General features: G+C 36.7%; 2 protein-coding genes across 2 annotated transcripts in view; both read right to left on the bottom strand.

The window, feature by feature from the left end:
* HELRODRAFT_194551 (hypothetical protein) overlaps window positions 1-2,615 on the bottom strand; it is a gene marked incomplete at its 5' end in the record, with an annotated part of 36,264 nt that extends 33,649 nt beyond the window's left edge. The window contains 6 exons of the mRNA XM_009032562.1: window positions 45-448; window positions 782-892; window positions 1,161-1,250; window positions 1,650-1,761; window positions 2,140-2,221; window positions 2,393-2,615. Of these exons, the coding sequence (XP_009030810.1) occupies window positions 45-448; window positions 782-892; window positions 1,161-1,250; window positions 1,650-1,761; window positions 2,140-2,221; window positions 2,393-2,615 (1,022 nt within the window). The remainder of the gene's footprint in view (window positions 1-44; window positions 449-781; window positions 893-1,160; window positions 1,251-1,649; window positions 1,762-2,139; window positions 2,222-2,392) is intronic.
* Window positions 2,616-2,761: 146 nt separating this feature from the next.
* Window positions 2,762-16,543, bottom strand: HELRODRAFT_182259 (hypothetical protein; the record flags this gene model as incomplete). The annotated part of the gene is made up of 22 exons (XM_009032561.1): window positions 2,762-2,940; window positions 3,087-3,252; window positions 3,582-3,676; window positions 4,165-4,261; window positions 4,708-4,746; window positions 5,558-5,615; window positions 6,439-6,580; window positions 6,811-6,883; window positions 7,369-7,822; window positions 8,022-8,065; window positions 8,271-8,502; window positions 8,595-8,685; window positions 8,901-9,049; window positions 9,354-9,440; window positions 9,945-10,111; window positions 10,448-10,565; window positions 11,722-11,798; window positions 12,228-12,311; window positions 12,748-12,852; window positions 13,396-13,506; window positions 15,558-15,607; window positions 16,414-16,543. The coding sequence occupies 22 exons, from the start codon at window positions 16,541-16,543 to the stop codon at window positions 2,762-2,764; spliced, it is 2,748 nt and encodes a 915-aa protein (XP_009030809.1).
* Window positions 16,544-18,632: the final 2,089 nt, after the last annotated feature.

Here is an 18,632-nt window from a genome sequence, read left to right as displayed (position 1 = left end):
CCACATGGGAACTTAGATGAAAGCGAAAATGAAACAAATCTCACTCGTAACGACTGAAGTAATGGTAAATATCTTCAAAGGTGCTGGCGCTGCCGGAACCTCCAGCAAAACTCACAAAACTGCTGTCGCTCGTGGCGTCACCACCACCACCTCCACCAGCGCCACTCCCTCCATCGTGCCCAACTTTCCCGCCACTGGACACGAGGGTAGAGATAAGGTAGGTCCTCACGAAGTTCCACGCATGCTGCTGATAGTACAATTCAGTTGATGGCGGCAAGCTACTGCTGGAAGATGATGATGAAGGTGATGCTCCTGACGACAATGATGTCTTTAACAAGTTCAAAGCTGTTTCAATTGCGGTGTCGACGGGGAGGTTGATGGGGGAGCGACCTTCCAGGAAGGTGATGGCCACGCACGGGCCGACCGTGTTGTAGTCTTTGATGGTCAACTGATCATTGATCGGTCGAAAAGGTGAATAGATGGATGGATGAATGAATGAATGGATGGATGGATGGCTAGTTATAGCTTTTTATGGTCTTCCCGCTTGTTTTTCAGCAAATAAAATGAAGCGAAAATAAAATGAGAACGAGTGGGTGAATGAATGAATGGATGAATGAATGAATGAATGAATGGATGGATGGATGGATGGATGGATGGAAGGATGGATGGATGGATGGATGGATAATTCAATAAATAGTCGGACGAAGAGCATGTAATACAACAATGACAAGGAATTATTTTCCACTTATTCCCATGATCACCTGATCACGTGACCACTCACCTTCTGAGGAGCATGTAGCATCTTCCTGTTACTTCCGCCAAATTTTCCGAGAACCCTGTAAGCCACTGCAGCCGTTGAATCTGGCGCGTTATTAAGGCATCGCCACAACGCCTGCGTTGTAAGGAGAGTGTGTTTGTGGCGTTTCGTTTGTGTGCTTGTGTGTACAGATTTTGTGTGCTGTACATCTGTATATTTGCAGATTTGTATGAATGTTTGTTCTGCGTGTATATGTATGTGTGAATATGTGTGTATGCGTGAATATGTGTGAATATGCGTGTGTACGTGTGTGTGCGTATGTATATGTTTGTATGAGTCTGTGTATGTATGTGAATGTGTGTGTACGCGTGTGTATGAATACGCAATTTTATACCCTACAGACCTGCATAAGTTCAGCTTTGACGGGTTCTATGTGGCTAAACAGGAAGTCCGGCTGCAAGTTATCAACACACAGCTCCAGCGTACGTAAGCCCTGGATGACGTCATCATCGTCATCATAATCATCACCATCAACAGTAACATCATTATCATCGCGTTCAACACCACATAGGCGTCATCGTTGGTATGAAAATTTTATCATCATCGTCGTAATCACTACTTACGACAAGATTCATATTACAACATCTACCTACTACACTATTCATATCACTATCTCAACTTCACCACCCCCGTCGTCACCATCATCGTCATCATCATTGTCACCATCATCGTCACCATCATCGTCATCATCATCGTCACCATCATCGTCATCATCATTGTCACCATCATCGTCACCATCATCGTCATCATCATCGTCACCATCATCGTCACCATCATCGTCACCATCATCGTCATCATCATCGTCACCATCATCGTCACCATCAGTACAGACCTGACTGACTAGGGTCTGAGAGCCATTGAGAGCTGACACGAGTGGGTCCATGAGCATTGGAAGGTACGGAAGGAGACTTGACAATCTGTTGTGATGACGTGTCGATGTGGTGCTGTGATTATGTGATGTTGTGATGTTATGTGATGTGGTGATGATGTAGTTAGATGGTGAGTTAGCTGTGTCTCACGCTGCCTGGTTCGAATGCTGCCTGTCCGAAACTCAAAAAACTGTGTGTCGTGTGTAGCATGGCATAGTATAGCATAGTATAGCATAGTATAGTATAGTGTAGCCTTCGTGGCATGAAAATTTGGTTAACATATTAGCGTATAAGCAATATAACGACTTATGAGCAGTTGTTGCGATAGACAGAGCTGCGTAACAAAAAGAAAAAGAAAAAAAAGATGACGATACTGCGACGATGTAATGATGATGTGATGACGATGTGGAAGTGTGGTGGCGATAAAAATGATGATGACGATGATAATGATACCTGACGGGAACAGTAAGGCAGAGTTCGACAAAAAGATCTTTCATGTGCTGTTTATGCAAACCGCTCTGAAGACTGTTTAGTCCTGATCATCATCATCATTATCATCATCATTATCATCATCATCATCATCATCATCATCATCATGAAATACATGTACATGCACACAGGTTAGTGAAAATATAAATGAAAGAATGAACGAATGAATGAATGAGTGAAGTTTTCAATCTTCTGTAGAGTTGGACCTGCCCACTACCTACACAGCCTGGATCCCTGACCTTATTTCCGAAATGGACATTTATTTCCAGCACCTCAGCCATGTACCAACTGCCTGCTGATCTGAACTTGCCCCGAAGCTCCACGCCCTCGTACAGTTTCAAACACTTGGGAGTTACTGATGTACGAACTTGCCGTTCTGTTGATCTCCCATCTCCCATCTCTTCTACCGTTAAATCTCGCAGCAAAACCATCGGGTTCATTTGTCACATCCTACACGCTACATGACATGCCCAGCTCATCTCCGCCGACCAAACTATACTGGTTATTATCTATTCATCAAGGCAAAACTTGCTGTAACCACTCACTGAGGCTAAACATACTTCAACTGGCTCGTCTTTATAACCCCCTACACCCTCGACAACATACTGGTCACCATCTTCGACACAACCCCAGCAACTCCTCTATCACTCCAATCTGTCAACAAATCTCTTTTGCTGGCAACACTCCTTCCTTCCTTCCTTACTTCTGAAACAGTTTGCGAACTCTCAAACAACCAGCTGTCAATTTTTAAAAGAGTATTTGAAGCTTCATTGGTTCGAGCAAGAAATTTGGATGCGACATCACGATGATTCATCCCGACCTCTCTTGACGCCACGCACAGGGCTCTATATAACAACCCAGTATTTTTATCAATAGTAATGAATTAACCGACCGAGGATGTTACAGCTAACCTTGCAGAAGATTAGGTAGTAGAGGAAGAAATTCTTGATAGAGAAGATCATGGCTGCCTCCTCCGATGGACCTGAAGAGTGCACGCAGCAAGAGGAAGTAGTTGAAGGGTTCCTTGGCTGTGCGCGCCAGTTCCATCGAACGATTGACGATCGTGTGCAAGTGTGGCTGTGTGCGTGTGTGTGGTGTGCGTGTATGGTGTGCGTGTGATGCGAGTGTGTCGGTATTATTATTAGGTATATCTTTGTAAATCAACGCGAGCAGAACCCCTTGCCAAACTAAAGCATACAAATTCTAGAAAAATCTAAAAAAAATTAAAACACAGTTCCAAAAAGTTAGCTAGTCAAAACGTTACGTGTTGTGCGCGTTTATATGCGCTTATGGGAGGTCACAGCTCTCCAATGTTTAAGTTCTTCTAACATATCCCCTTTCGTCAATGTCATCATCATCAAACTCATCGTCCCCACCATCAACAAAGTAATCATCATTCTCATCACCTTAAGCATCTGTTCGTTTTCATTTGCCAGGAGGCTGACTGACCCAAAAACCAGTTTGAAGAGTTTCAGGTACAAACTTGACTGTTCGACGCTTGCTGTATGTACATCATTGTAGTACAATGTCTATTTACAATATAATATTTTTATTTACCCCCTCAAAATGTTTGTTTGTTTGTACATCATTATAGTACAACGTCTTATTAATTGTTTGTTTGTACATCATAGTAGTGCAATGTCTTATTTGTTTGTTTGTTTTTTTCTACATCATCGTCGTCGTCATCATCACAATCGTTTCAATCAATATCATCACCACTTTCATCATTACACATCACTCCTCAGCCTCTGCAACTTTTGGATACAAACACAAACATGCACACACACACACACACACACACACACACACAAACATACAACACACACACATATGCAGAAACACACACGGACAGACATACACTCGCGAAGACAAGCACTCAGAAGTAGACACAGGCATATACAGACTGACATATACACATATGGACAGACAGACAGACATGCCAGCAATAACAGCAGCAGCAACAACAGCAGCAGCAACGACGAGACATACATCCCATCTCGTCCATATGTAGCAGGAGATACTCGACGAGGATCGTGGCAAAAGTGGCTGAGGTCGTTGGGCTGGCTAGGAAGGTGTTGGCGATAATCTGGAGCCGTTGAGTGAGTGATTGATTGATTGATTGATTGGTCGATTAATTCAATCATTCATTTAATAATGGCTTGATTAAATGAATGAATGATTGAATAGATGATTGATTGATTGGTTGATTGATTTATTGCTTGATTGATTGATTGCTTGATTGATTGATTGATTGACTGATCGATTGGTTGATTATTGGTTGATTATTGATCGATTGGTTGCATGGCTGATAGACTAAATTGTACTTTGACCAGTTGGATGATTGATTGAATGATAAAATAGGCGATTCGTTGATGACGAATTGTTAAAACTTGGATGAATAAATGAAAAAATGGATGAATGCATGGATGGATAAATGGATGAATGAATGAATGAACGAATAAAAAAATAAATAAACTAATGGATTAATAATTGAATGAACAAATGAACGAATGAAGGAATGTACGAATGAACCTGAAGGGCATAGTTGGCGTGTATTCTATTCACCATAAACTGCAACAATTATAATGTTAATAATTATAATTATTAAAATAATTTCTTCACCATCATCATTATCATTCCCATCATTATTAACATCGTTATCACTGCCCCCACCACGATCATCATAATCATCATCGTCGTCGTCGTCGTCTTCAACCACTTCGCTAACCTCGATCACTGTTGAAAAAATTTCTTTGAATGTTAACTGGCTCATCATGATAAACTGTTATTGTGTGAATGGATGGATGGATGAATGCATGAATGAATGAATGAATGAATGAATGAATGAATGGATGGATGAATGAATGAATGAATGGATGAATGAATGAATGAATGAATGAATGAATGAATGAATGAATGAATGAATGAATGAATGAATGAATGGATGGATGATTGAATGAATGAATGGATGGATGATTGAATGAATGAATGAATGAATGATTGAATGAATGGATGAATGAATGAATGAATGAATGAATGATTGAATGAATGAATGAATGAATGGATGGATGATTGAATGAATGAATGAATGAATGAATGAATGAATGAATGAATGAATGATTGAATGAATGGATGGATGATTGAATGAATGAATGAATGAATGAATGGATGGATGGATGATTGAATGAATGAATGAATGAATGAATGAATGAATGAATGAATGAATGAATGAATGAATGAATGGATGAATGAACAAATGAATGAATGAATGAATGAAAAAAAGAATGATAAATGAATAAACGAGCGAATAAGTGAATAATTGATTGAATGGAAAAAAGAAAGAAAAAAAGACAGAAAGAAAAAAAGACAGAACGACACTGACCACTCCAGCAAAATGTTCTAGAACTTCCTTCTCCTCCTTCGTTCGAACCGTCTGCACACTGCAAGCAATTAAAAAATGAACGAAAGAATTAATTAAAAATAAAAAACAACAACAACAACAAAATAACAACAACACCAGCACTTGGCAGGGAGGGAGAGTTGCAAAGGTTTGTTTGTTTGTTTGTTTGTTGAGGAGGAGGGCAGAGGGACTTCCATGCACCGTCCCCAATCGGCTCCAAGATGCTCTGCGTAAGACAGCACACGGATCTCCCTCTCATCTCAGTTCCTCCTGCAGTGCCACAACCCAGACGACTCCTGCCACACCATTACAAATAAGTCACATCCCTTTCGCAATATGAGGGACACCAACAGATGGTACAACCGTTGCTCCCAGCGGTCATCAGCAGCTGCTTTTCGCTAAAGGTAGCATCAGTCACACTACGCAGCAACCTCGCCCAGAATCACATCAGGCTGCGGTGCTCGCTGCTCAATGGATGGCTACTCCCGACTCCCACAATAGACAAGGTAGAAAAAAATTTACTCAAAAGAGATGAGATGAGAAGAGCATTGGTTCAACTCCGCTCAGGTGCATCCTACTTAACAGCTATAGGGCTAAAATCGACACTAGATTAACCAATAAATGCCCTCTCTGCCAACAGCATCCGGATGACGTACACCATCTATTCAGTTGCACCAGCAACCCGGCGTGCTTACAACAGTGGGTCTCTGGCATAACCCGATCGCAGTGGAGAACTGACTCCAACCAGGCCTGAGTCTTCAGGCAGGTGTCTGAAGCAGGGCAACAACAACACAACAACACGGCAACCACAACAACAACACCACCGCCATCACCACAACAACAACAACAACAGTAGTACTAACGATGGTGATCTGATTTGTATGAGCCCCTGGCTGGTGGTATTGATGGTGTAGATGTCGAGGGCACTGAGGGCAAACTTCACCAGGCGAATGTACACGTGGATCTCCCGCGGAAGGAACTGCTTGTTCTGGAACATCACCGGATCTGTGCATGACGACGACGACGACGATGGTGATGATGATGATGATGATGTGACAATGATGGTGATGATGATAGTAGTGACGATGGCGGTGATGATGATCATGATAATAATAACGATGAAAAAGTCCTAACTTTCATTACTATCATCATCATCATGTCATCACTCAATCATTATCATCATCATCATCATCACAATCATCATCATTACTATTCTCCCCACCATCAGGACTAACCCATGACTGCTTTACATGAAGTCAGTCCCCATGTGATGGTCTTAACCCCGGAAACCAGGGTCTTGACCAACCCCTTGCAATCGGTGACTGAGTAGGTGGGTGTCGAAGGGTATCTACTGGTCTGTCGTCAGTTGGTTGATTGGTTGGTTAGTGGGTTGATTGGTTGGTTAGTGGGTTGATTGGTTGGTTGGTAGGTTGATTGGTTGGTTGATAGGTTGACTGGTTGGTTGATGAGTTGATTGGTTGGTTGGTGAGTTGATTGGTTGGTTGGTGAGTTGATTGGTTGGTTGGTGAGTTGATTGGTTGGTTGGTGAGTTGATTGGTTGGTTGGTGAGTTGACTGGTTGGTTGATGAGTTGATTGGATGGTTGGTGAGTTGACTGGTTGGTTGATGAGTAGATTGGTTAGTTGATTGCTTTGGTTGATCAATTGTAGTGATTGCCGCTACTACGACTGCCACTAGAAGTATACTTTGCTTGAATAGTTATAAAACCACACAACAACAGCAGTAACAAGTAGCAGCTAGTAAAAAAAAAAACAAAACGTGGGGATTACCAACCTTTCCATCATCTTTACCACCGATTCCACCATCCAGTCCTAGCCCTAGGTTGGAACCTGCATAGCCAACACTACCACCCCCACCACCACCACTACTGCTAGCAGCTGCTGGCCCTGCAGCTGATGAAGAGGCGCTTGTGGCAGTTGTAGTAGAGCTGAGTAGAGCTTTCATGCTGTCGGTGCTATCAACAAACAGCTGCTTCTTAGTTGATGATAAGCTGAGAGCAGCTGAGGAGAGCGAGGATGAAGACTGTTGGGGAGTCGATAGGAGCGGTGACTCTGGGGTCGTGCAGGTGTTGGCGTTGTTGCTTTGCTGCTGTTGCTGCTGTTGCTGCTGTTGGTGTTGCGGTGTCTTCAATTTGGATGCAGAGGAGGATGAAGAGAAGGAAGATGATAGGTTTGGTAGAGGCGAGGAAGTTGATAAAGAGGCTGTTGCCGCTGCTTCAGACTGACGGCTGCAAGATAAAATATAATAATAAATAATTTTTTTCTGGATATAATTATTCAATTCTCTTTACAATGCAAACATACAACTACAAGTCCAGAATGATTCATTGTTCGCTTCCAAACTAACCAACCAGCCAGACAACCCACCAACCAACTAACCATTTAGCAAGCAGGCTAGGCAGTTGAACTTCAGCAACGACCTTGAACTTTAGCACAAAAACTTCCAACATCCTCAAAAATATCTCACGACCCTTGGTGAGTAACAATGATAATGAATAACGAAACAAACACGCACGGATGCACATACACACGTAACGTACACACCACACGTACATGCACTGCACTGCACATATATAGACACATCACACACACACACACATCACACACACACACGCACGCACGCACAAACATACATACATACATACATAGCATAAATACGCAGTAACACAGACAAACCCTGATGGGACGCCCAGCAACATTGCTTGTAGAGTTCTCAGTCTCACTCTTAGACCTGATACATTCGACGAGGTTGAGCAACAGCTTGCAAGACATGTTCTGTATGCTGCAAGGTAGGGTGTCGTCGTGCACATTCTTCGAGAAGAGGTTCACAGCCTTCTGAAGATCCGACATGGTTAGGTTCTGTCGAATGTGGTGCACCAGGTCGGCAAGGGTGCTGAAAGCCAGAGGTCTGTTGTGTTCATTCAGGTTGGGGGGTGGGAAAAGATTTAACCCATCACATAACTCTAAACGAATGTTATTGAATCCATTCAACAGTCTGACATGCACGTGAACCTTAGTGATTCGTGGGTCGTCCAACCGGAGCCAAACAAAACATCCTCGTCAAACAGCTTCTCTATGTGAGGCACAAACTCTTTATGCAAATGTGATGATGATGGCGATGAAGATGATGATGGTGGTGGTGGTATTGACGATGATAATGGTGATGGTGATAGTGATGGTGGCGGGGATGATGATGAAGATGCGAATGGTGGTGACGAGCAACGATATATTCAAAATGGTGAAAACATCATCATTAACACAATCTCCATCCTCATCATATTTTTCCACATCACCAACATCACTAACTCGTCCTCAAATCTGTGGCTAGGATGTGCCTGGAAGCGATGAGTAGCTCCTTACGGAGGTGGGCAACTTCTGGAGGGCACAAGGTCAAGAGGTCAAGCATGCCCTGGACCATCTTTGCACTGTGAGCCGTTATGGCATCCTGATAAATCCTAGGAAGTTGTGGTTGTAGAAGTTGTGGTCAATACTATTTAATACATCACCAACTTCATCATTAATGATACAACTCTTATCGTTCCATCTACTCATCGTCGCCATCTCTATTATCATCATCTAATTAAGCCCTTACTACCATCATCATCATCATCGACAACATCATCATCAGCATCATCATCATCATCATCATCATCAGCATCATCATCATCATCAACATCACCATTAACATCATCATCATCAACCACACCATCGTAAATTATAATCATCAACATTATCGCCACAATCGTCATCAGCACCGACCTTATGATGTAAGCCAGAAATGACAGTGTCTTGATCTGGGCAGCTATGAAATCAACAAATATCTCCCTGTTAAACTGTGGGGATGCCCTGCGGCAGTGATGGGTGATGGCGATGATGATGGCGATGATGATGGTGGTGACGGTGTGATAATGATGATGACAAAGATGATGGTGTGACGATGATGATAAAGATGATGATGATGATGATGATGATGGTGTGACGAGGAGTGTTATGATGCTACTGATGATGATGATAATTACGATGATGATGATAACGATGGAGATTTTTATGAAGAGGACTATGGTGATGTTGTAGTTGTTGCCATTGACGATGATAATGATGATGAGATGTTGCAGTTATTGGTGATAACGATGAAATGGCATTGAAAAAAAAACAACAACACCAACTAAACAAAACCAACGACAGCAACAACAACCTAAGACTAACATTAACAACAACAACAACACTAACAACAACAAAACTAACAACAACACTAACAACATTAACAACAACACTAACAACATTAACAACAACAACACTAACAACAACAACAGCAGCAACAACAACAGCAACAACAACAGCAACGGAAACCTCTGCTCGGGAGAGGGATGCATATTGATGGTGTTCATGATGAGCGGGATGAACTCTGCAACTTCGTTGTGTACTTGCTGCTTGTACAACTGGTACATGAGTACGACAATGATTGGCAGTTCGGCGAGTACTTTGAGGGAAGCTGTCGCCCTGGGCATCAGGTTGTACTGGGAAGATGTTGACGAGGAGGAGGGGATGAGGAGAGAGATGATGACAGAGATGAGGGTGAAGATGATGATGGAGATGAAAGTGATGATGAAGCTGAGATGAGGAGAGAAATGATGACAGAGATGAGGGTGAAGATGGAGATGATGATAATGGGGGTGATGACGAGACTGAAATGAGGTTGAAGGTTAAGAAAAGAATGCTGGACAAAAGTCTGAGATTTATTCCTACGCTTGTGCGCATATTCACTCGTACAACAGATGATTTATGATGTTCCTCACGTTCTATTACATCTTATTTTCATCGTTCATTCAGCCATTTATTAGTGTAAAAGTTACATTAATGTTTTGGTTTTCGGCATTTTTCTTCTCAGTGACAACGGTGATGGTGCACAGCAGGTCCTCGCAGGCCGCGCTGATGTCCAAGTCGGTGATGTTGTTCACCTTCATTTGTGATCTTTGGGAAGGTTTAGTTGTTGCTGTTGTTGTTGTCGTATGTGTCTTTGTATATGTTGATGATGTTAAGTTATTGTTTATATTGTTGCTGTTGTTGGTGTTTTTTGTTTATGTTGCTGTTGTTGATGTTTTATTTATAAGTTTATGTTTATATTGATAATGTTTGTTGTTGTTGTTGTTTGTTGTTGTTGTTGTTTATATTTGGTCCTTAGTCTTTACGTTGTTTAAGTAGCAGTTTGTTATTGTTAAGTTATCGCCAAAGCTGATGGCGGTGTAACAATTGAGGCTGGCGACACTGCTGACGTAGTGACCGAGATGGAATGCGAAGAGCCTGGCAGACCCCCGCCAGTCACACGCAATGCAATGCAATGTGCATGCAGTGTATTGATTCACGTGCAACAACATACACTGCCTATTTGTTGCTGATACCTCTGTTGCTGAGAAGTAACACTGAAAGAAAGACACTAGAGAGAATTGTACAGCGAAGTAACATCAAAAAAGTAACATCAAATAAGTAACATCAAATAAGTAACATCAAATAAGTAACATCAAATAAGTAACATCAAATAAGTAACATCAAAAAAGTAACATCAAATAAGTAACATCAAAAAAGTAACATCAAATAAGTAACATCAAATAAGTAACATCAAATAAGTAACATCAAATAAGTAACATCAAATAAGTAACATCAAATAAGTAACATCAAATAAGTAACATCAAATAAGTAACATCAAATAAGTAACATCAAATAAGTAACATCAAATAAGTAACATCAAATAAGTAACATCAAATAAGTAACATCAAATAAGTAACATCAAATAAGTAACATCAAATAAGTAACATCAAATAAGTAACATCAAATAAGTAACATCAAATAAGTAACATCAAATAAGTAACATCAAATAAGTAACATCAAATAAGTAACATCAAATAAGTAACATCAAATAAGTAACATCAAATAAGTAACATCAAATAAGTAACATCAAATAAGTAACATCAAATAAGTAACATCAAATAAGTAACATCAAATAAGTAACATCAAATAAGTAACATCAAATAAGTAACATCAAATAAGTAACATCAAATAAGTAACATCAAGTTGTATGGACGGCGGAAGTAACGACGAGTAGAAATGTAGCGTAAGCATTGCAAGCAACCTGTGTTCAAAGAGCTTATCCAGGTGGCGTGGCAGGGCAGTGTATATGTCCTTGACGAACTTCAAAAAGTTGGTTATCTGGAGATGGTGGGGACGATGGTGGCGGTGGTGGCTATGATTTGCGGTGACTATGATTGTGGTGACGACATTTGTGGTGATTGTGACGGCGATGATTATTTTGATGATCTGTTGTGATGATGGTGATGATAATGATGATGATTTTGATCCTTAATGTGACGATGACGATGAATGAATGAATGAATAAATGAATGAATGAATGAATGAATGAATGAATGAATGAATGAATGAATGAATGAATGAATGAATAAGCGAATGAATAAGCGAATGAATATATGAACAAATGAATGAATGAACAAACGAATCAATAAGCAAACGAATCAATGAACAAACGAATGAATGAACAAACGAATGAATGAATGAACAAACGAATGAATGAACAAACGAATGAATGAACAAACGAATGAATGAACAAATAAAAGAACCGACGTCACTAGAGTATGGAGGTTTGAAGCTTTTGTTGAGTTCGATGATGACCCTCAAACAAACCAATGCATTCTCTTCACAATCAATCTGTCAATCAATCATTCATTCATTCATTCAATCATTCATTCATCCAGAATGCATGGATGAATGAATGGACAGACGGGTTGATAGAGTCAAGGATGGACGAGAGACAGACATACAAATATAAATAAATGAAACTAAGTAAACCAGTATCAAATTCACGTATACACAAAAATATCAACAAAAAAAAACTACAGAAATTATTACAAAAAAATTGAACAAAATTAAATAAAAATACACACACGCACACAAACATACACACACACAAACAAACACACACACAAACACAAACACAAACAAACAAACACACACACACATACAAACACATCAAACAGCACACAACCAAGACACACCAAAGCACAGACACAGACAAACAAAGACAGACAAACGGATGGATGGACAGACAGACATGCAGACAGAGAAACAGCTCGTCTTAAAATACCTCAAGAAGTTTATACATGAGAGATAACACAGGCTGAACGTAAGGCTTCAGATGATCATTGGCTGGCACCCTCTGTAACAGCTCCAACAACGATTTTCTCAGTTGCTAGTGGCATATTTAATAATTTAATCAACAATTTATATATTTATTCATATGTTTTTTTAATAATTAATTTATTTATATATTGAAAAATTTATTTATTTATTTAAATCTTAATTAGGCATTGAGGTGATTAATTGGTTGATTAAGTAATAATTTAGTTGATTGTATGACGCTTTCAGATAACGTTTGTATATTGAAACAATTAAAATATAGCATTAAATGATTAATTTAACAGATGATTAACCGTAATCGAAAAATTAGCACAAATATATAATCAAGATAACCTTATGAATAAGTTAACATAACCGTATGAATAAATTTACATAATCATAGGAATAAATTAATCAGATGAGTTTTTAATTAAATAACCAAATAAACAATTAACATGATAAACAAAAAATAATTTATTTTTAATAAAAACCTTACAGCAGCATGAAAAAAACACATAGAAAAAAATAAAACAAACAGAACCTTTTTTAAAATTTATCAAATTAAAAGATCAATAATAATTTTACCATAGAAAGTAAAATAAAAACAACAAAGAACCTGATTGGTGTACTCGGATATAAAGACGGTTTCACTTTCATTGAGAACTTTAATGAAAACTTTGAGGGCCTCCCCAATGAATTGAGGGTAGTGTGGGTTGGACACTATCAGCTGTGACGTAACGATGATGACGTCACGATAAAGTCGTTGTTGATGATGTAATTATTATCATTTATCGGATTATTTGTACAGCGCCTTTCATTACACTCAAAGATATGATGATGACGTAATGATAAGATGATGACGTCATGATGATATTGCAAGCGATAACGTTATGTTGCTGTGGCGGTATAATTATGTGATGACGTCATGGTGACGATGACGTTTTGATAATGAGGAAATGTAATAATAATGTTATAATATCATGATATTACGATGATGATTATCATTATTTCTATGTTCATTTGATATTTTCATTTTCCCATCACTATTATAGATCGTCACAAATTGTCGCCAATATTTCTGTTCAATCTTATTTAACTCCTACTAAATGCAACTAATTCCATTCCATATTCATGATTTTATTTTCACCATTTCAAACCATCCGTGTTGTTACTTTCTCACCGTTTGACAGAGTTTGATTTTTCATTCATTCATTCATTCATTCATTCATTCATTCATTCATTCATTCATTCATTCATTCAAAATAAAAACATGACGTGTCTTGGTATGAGGACAAAGTTATAATATTGTCGCGACGTTCCTGTTATAAGGTGATAATGTCATGGAAATACGATGATGTCACGATTAAGTAAGGCAACCAACAGGTTATGCCAATGCGGTGATGAGGATGTTATAATAATGTTATGAATGATGAGATTAAGAAACGATGAAAAAACAAGATGATGAAATGACAAGGCAGTGGCGAATCTGGAAAACTTTGACGGGGGGGCAAAATTCTGACGAGGGACCAAAATTTTGACGGGGGCCAAGATTTGTGGTAGTGTAGCTGACAACCTTTTTTTGGTCGATTTAATACATAAAACGGTCCTTTTCCTGACTTTTATTGAAAAATTGCTCACAACGACCCCCCTCCCTCCTAGATCCACCACTGCGACGAGGTGATATAGTAGGTTAAGAACAGTCTTCGGCAGACAGATGGAGAAATACAGACAGACTAAGAAATAAAGACGGACAGAGAAGTACAGACTGCGAGATGAGTATAGGTAAATGAGCAGGTAGACAGACAGACAGACAAAATGAAGAAATACATAACAAAGTTTGTTGTTGTGACGTTAATTTGAAATGATGACGCGGTAATGATGATGACATAAAATAAAATGTGATGATATGGCGTGATGACGAGCAAGTTGATGCGATAGATCAGACTTGACCAACTTTTTTGATCAATTTGGAAAAAAATTGTTCGCAGATCGAACAAAGTGAAGAAGTTTTAAACATAATATATGTAACACATAACTTTTTATGAAACTTTTACTAAATACAACAAAATGCAAATACATTGTCTTACGGTGACAAACATTTATTATTTATTTGTTGATGATTAATTTTCGGTAATATAATTAAAAAGTTCATTAAATCGGCAAAAAAAATTAATGTGGCGTGTTTAAAAGTTTTGCATCGTCAATTATTTAGTTAATATCTGGTTTAACAGAAAAATCGTGAAAACGTAAGAGCGTAAAAGTGACAATTGGGACTGAAAACTTTGCTTCCTTCGCTTCCTTAAAGTACAAATTGTAAGTAAGAATTGAATCGGATATAACATTATTTTCGCTGTTCTTTATTATGCAGCTCTGATATACGCAGAACTACTTATTCACACATTTCTATACTTATAGCTAAATAGTTAAACTTTAGAGCCAAAAAGGCTGCAACATCCACACCACGCCACACCGCACGCACCACACCACATACACACCTGTTTCGTATTTGGAATGATGAAAATGCCGATAAAAATGATAATGATGATGAAATGTGATAATGATGAAGATGATGATGGCAGAATGGGAAAAAATAATTTCCAAAGGATAGTAAACAGAAATTAATCATTGACATCATTGGAAAGAGTTTGTTAATAAGCTAATTAATTAATTAATTAATTTAATTAATATTTACATGAAACAGCTGATGATGAAAAGAAAGAAAATAAAAGACGATTCAATAAATAAGCAATTTAAAAAAAAAACAGAAAAAAAAGTTACCTCAAAATTTTCACACAATTCTTGCACAGCTTTTGACTTTTTTTCTGCAACTAAATTAAAATTGACAACAATAATAACAATAACAACTACAATAACAACAACAACAATAGCAATAACAAAAACAGTCATGACCAAAACTGTTACAAGAAAAAACTCCAAATTCAGTATAATTAATTCAACTGTAATAGCTGTACATGTACAAGTTCTTCTAACATAAAAAAAACACATTCTATCAATTGAATTTAGATTATATTTATAGTAAGGTAGAAGTCAGTTAATTAAACCATACCATGACATGGTATGACAACAAACAGCTGCTAAAGAATCACTTTGATTTCAATTAATTTAATTTTTTTTTTATTTTCATTTCTTGCGACAGAAATCAATCATGGAAGGACAGGACAAAGCAATGTATAATGTGTAAAACTCCACATATTTGTAACGTTATAGGTACACCATGCCAAAATAGATTAAAACATAAAACATAAGACTACCACAGACTTTGCATTTGTCATCAGCTTGGCAGATTATGGATGATGGCATAGATTAATGACAATTTTAAATCTTACACTAATAATTTGCCTGGATAACATTATCAACAAATTTAAGAGAAATTGTAGCCTTTTTTCATTATTTTTTTCATTATTTTATTAAAAAATCTGAATCTGACAGACACAGAAATTGCTACAGCATGCAAGACAATAACACAGAGTGATAACGAAAAAAAGCTTAAAAATAGTTAAAAAAAACTACCACAATTTAAAAATTTTATATATATATATATATGTTTGTGTGAGCGTGAGTGTGTGTGTGTGTATACAAATACTTTCAGATTGAAGAAAAGGCATAAACTAACTGTTATTTGTGGAGTCAGCAATAATGGCTACGTAAGATTTGAAGGTATTCAGTTGAGTCAGGGGGTCCTGTGGACTCAGAGGGTTCATTCTGGAACCCGGTATTAATGGTCCTAAATTCATCAGGTCCATTTTTTTATTTATTAATTATTTTATTTATTTTTTTTATTTACTATTTTTATATTTTATTCGTTTTATTTATTTTATTAATATTAATATTTCACGAACTTCAACTGAAATAGTATTTTCATTAATAATTCTTCCAATTTATTTAAAAATAATAATAATGTTAAGTATTATTACATCTATGTTTGTTTGATTACCTATTTACAAATTTATAAAACTAATTAATTAATCTTGGAACAAATGAGAAATTAAAGTTTCATATGTCAATAATAATAATAATGTAGACCAAGATTAATAAATCCTAAATGTATAAATTGTATATATATTATAATTGTATTATAAATTATAATATTATTATGAAAAAGATTTTCTTTTTTAATAGAAGTATTATCCAATTTTATTTTACTAAAATAATTTTTATATCTGATAAGTCTAAGAACAAAACAATGATATAACTCTATCTATATGTATATAATATATTTATATAATATTATTGCACTCTAAAAATATAATAATGATAAATAATTTGATACTGAATAACATTAATACTGATAACAAAAAATAATATTAATATAATTATTTTTTAAATTTAGTATTAATAAATATTATTTAATTATTAATAATGGACTTGAAATTAAATTAGCAAAGCATTAATAAATTGATATTAAAGTGAAGGAGTGCACAAAGTTCATACCTGCCATTGCAAACCTTTATAAATAAAGAGTAATTGTTTACAGTTGCTTTCCACCAGGAGCTGGTTGTTTATGTTAATTAGATTAGTGTACAGTACACTGTACTTTTCTTTACAGTACAGAAATAGTACAAACAACACACAAATAAGTTGTTTGTAAGCAAACTTTACCCTGGTCTACAAGATAAAATAGATGGGAAATAAATATTAAATAATTGTTGTATGAATATAATATAATTTTTCTATTATTTGTATTAATAATTAATATCTAATTATAATTAGTAATTAATTATGTTTGTTTTTTATAATGCTTTTCTAGTCTGATAATAAATAAATAAAGTAAGTGATACTTTGTTTTGTTTGAACAATAAAGCAAAATAATTTAAAAAATATAAATTAGAATAGAAATCAATTGTCTTTTAAATGTATTTATATTTTTAATTTTTATATTTAATTTATATTTAATTTATTTATTTTATATTTAATAAATTGAATATTTTATATTACAATCATTATGCCAATTTTATCTCAAATAAATTAATATTAATAGAAAATGACGGACACTCAAGTGAGAAAATAACTCAAAGAAGATAATAACCTTTTAGAATTTTGTGACGATTTTGTTTAAAAAATGATGAAGCTAGCCGGCGAATGTAACGCAAATTTAGCCAAAAAGAAAATTCTATCTTCGCATACAAGCACTGCACACTTATTTTCAATTTTGCCTCAAATGCTTCATGGTCCGGTTTCTATTCAACCGATTCCCGACCGACCGGATCGATATAATTTTTAATTATTTCTTTTTTCAATTTCTTCATTAAATTTTTATTTATTTTTTAGATTATATTCATCAGGTATATAATTTCTCTTAAAATTCTGACTTAGATTAAACATATATGACATTCATGTACAATTACATTAATATACCAATAAGTTTATTCTATAATTTTTTAATGTGTGTGTGTGTGTGTGTGTGAATGTGTGTGTGTGTGCTGTATTGTATGAATTCTACCGAATTATTGGCATCAATCAATTTGAAGTTTTTTTCAATTTTCTGGAAATTGTTTAATTTATTGAAAATAGAATTATCCAAGTTCATCCTGAAAATTTTATAAGACTGTTGTTATCCATATTCATCATTTAGATATATCGATTTTTCACAAATCATCTTCAGTGCAGCTTTGGCTTGAACAAAGCAAAGTTAGTTACTTAGCTTAGTGAGCTACCTAGTTGGTGTCGTTTTCATCTCCTGTTTTGTTGTCATTTCCTTGTTATTAAAGTTAGTATTAGGGCAAAGAAGACCGCCCATATAGAAAATAATAGCCCCAATTCATCGGAATAAAGAGTCAACGCCTATGCTGGAAACTGAGGTCGGATTAATGTTATATCCGCGGGAACGACCGA

The sequence above is a fragment of the Helobdella robusta genome, assembly GCF_000326865.2.
Source record: "Helobdella robusta unplaced genomic scaffold HELROscaffold_83, whole genome shotgun sequence".
NCBI lineage: Eukaryota > Metazoa > Annelida > Clitellata > Rhynchobdellida > Glossiphoniidae > Helobdella > Helobdella robusta.
Note: the sequence above shows the minus strand (reverse complement) of the source record. Positions and strands in the feature narration are given on the sequence as shown.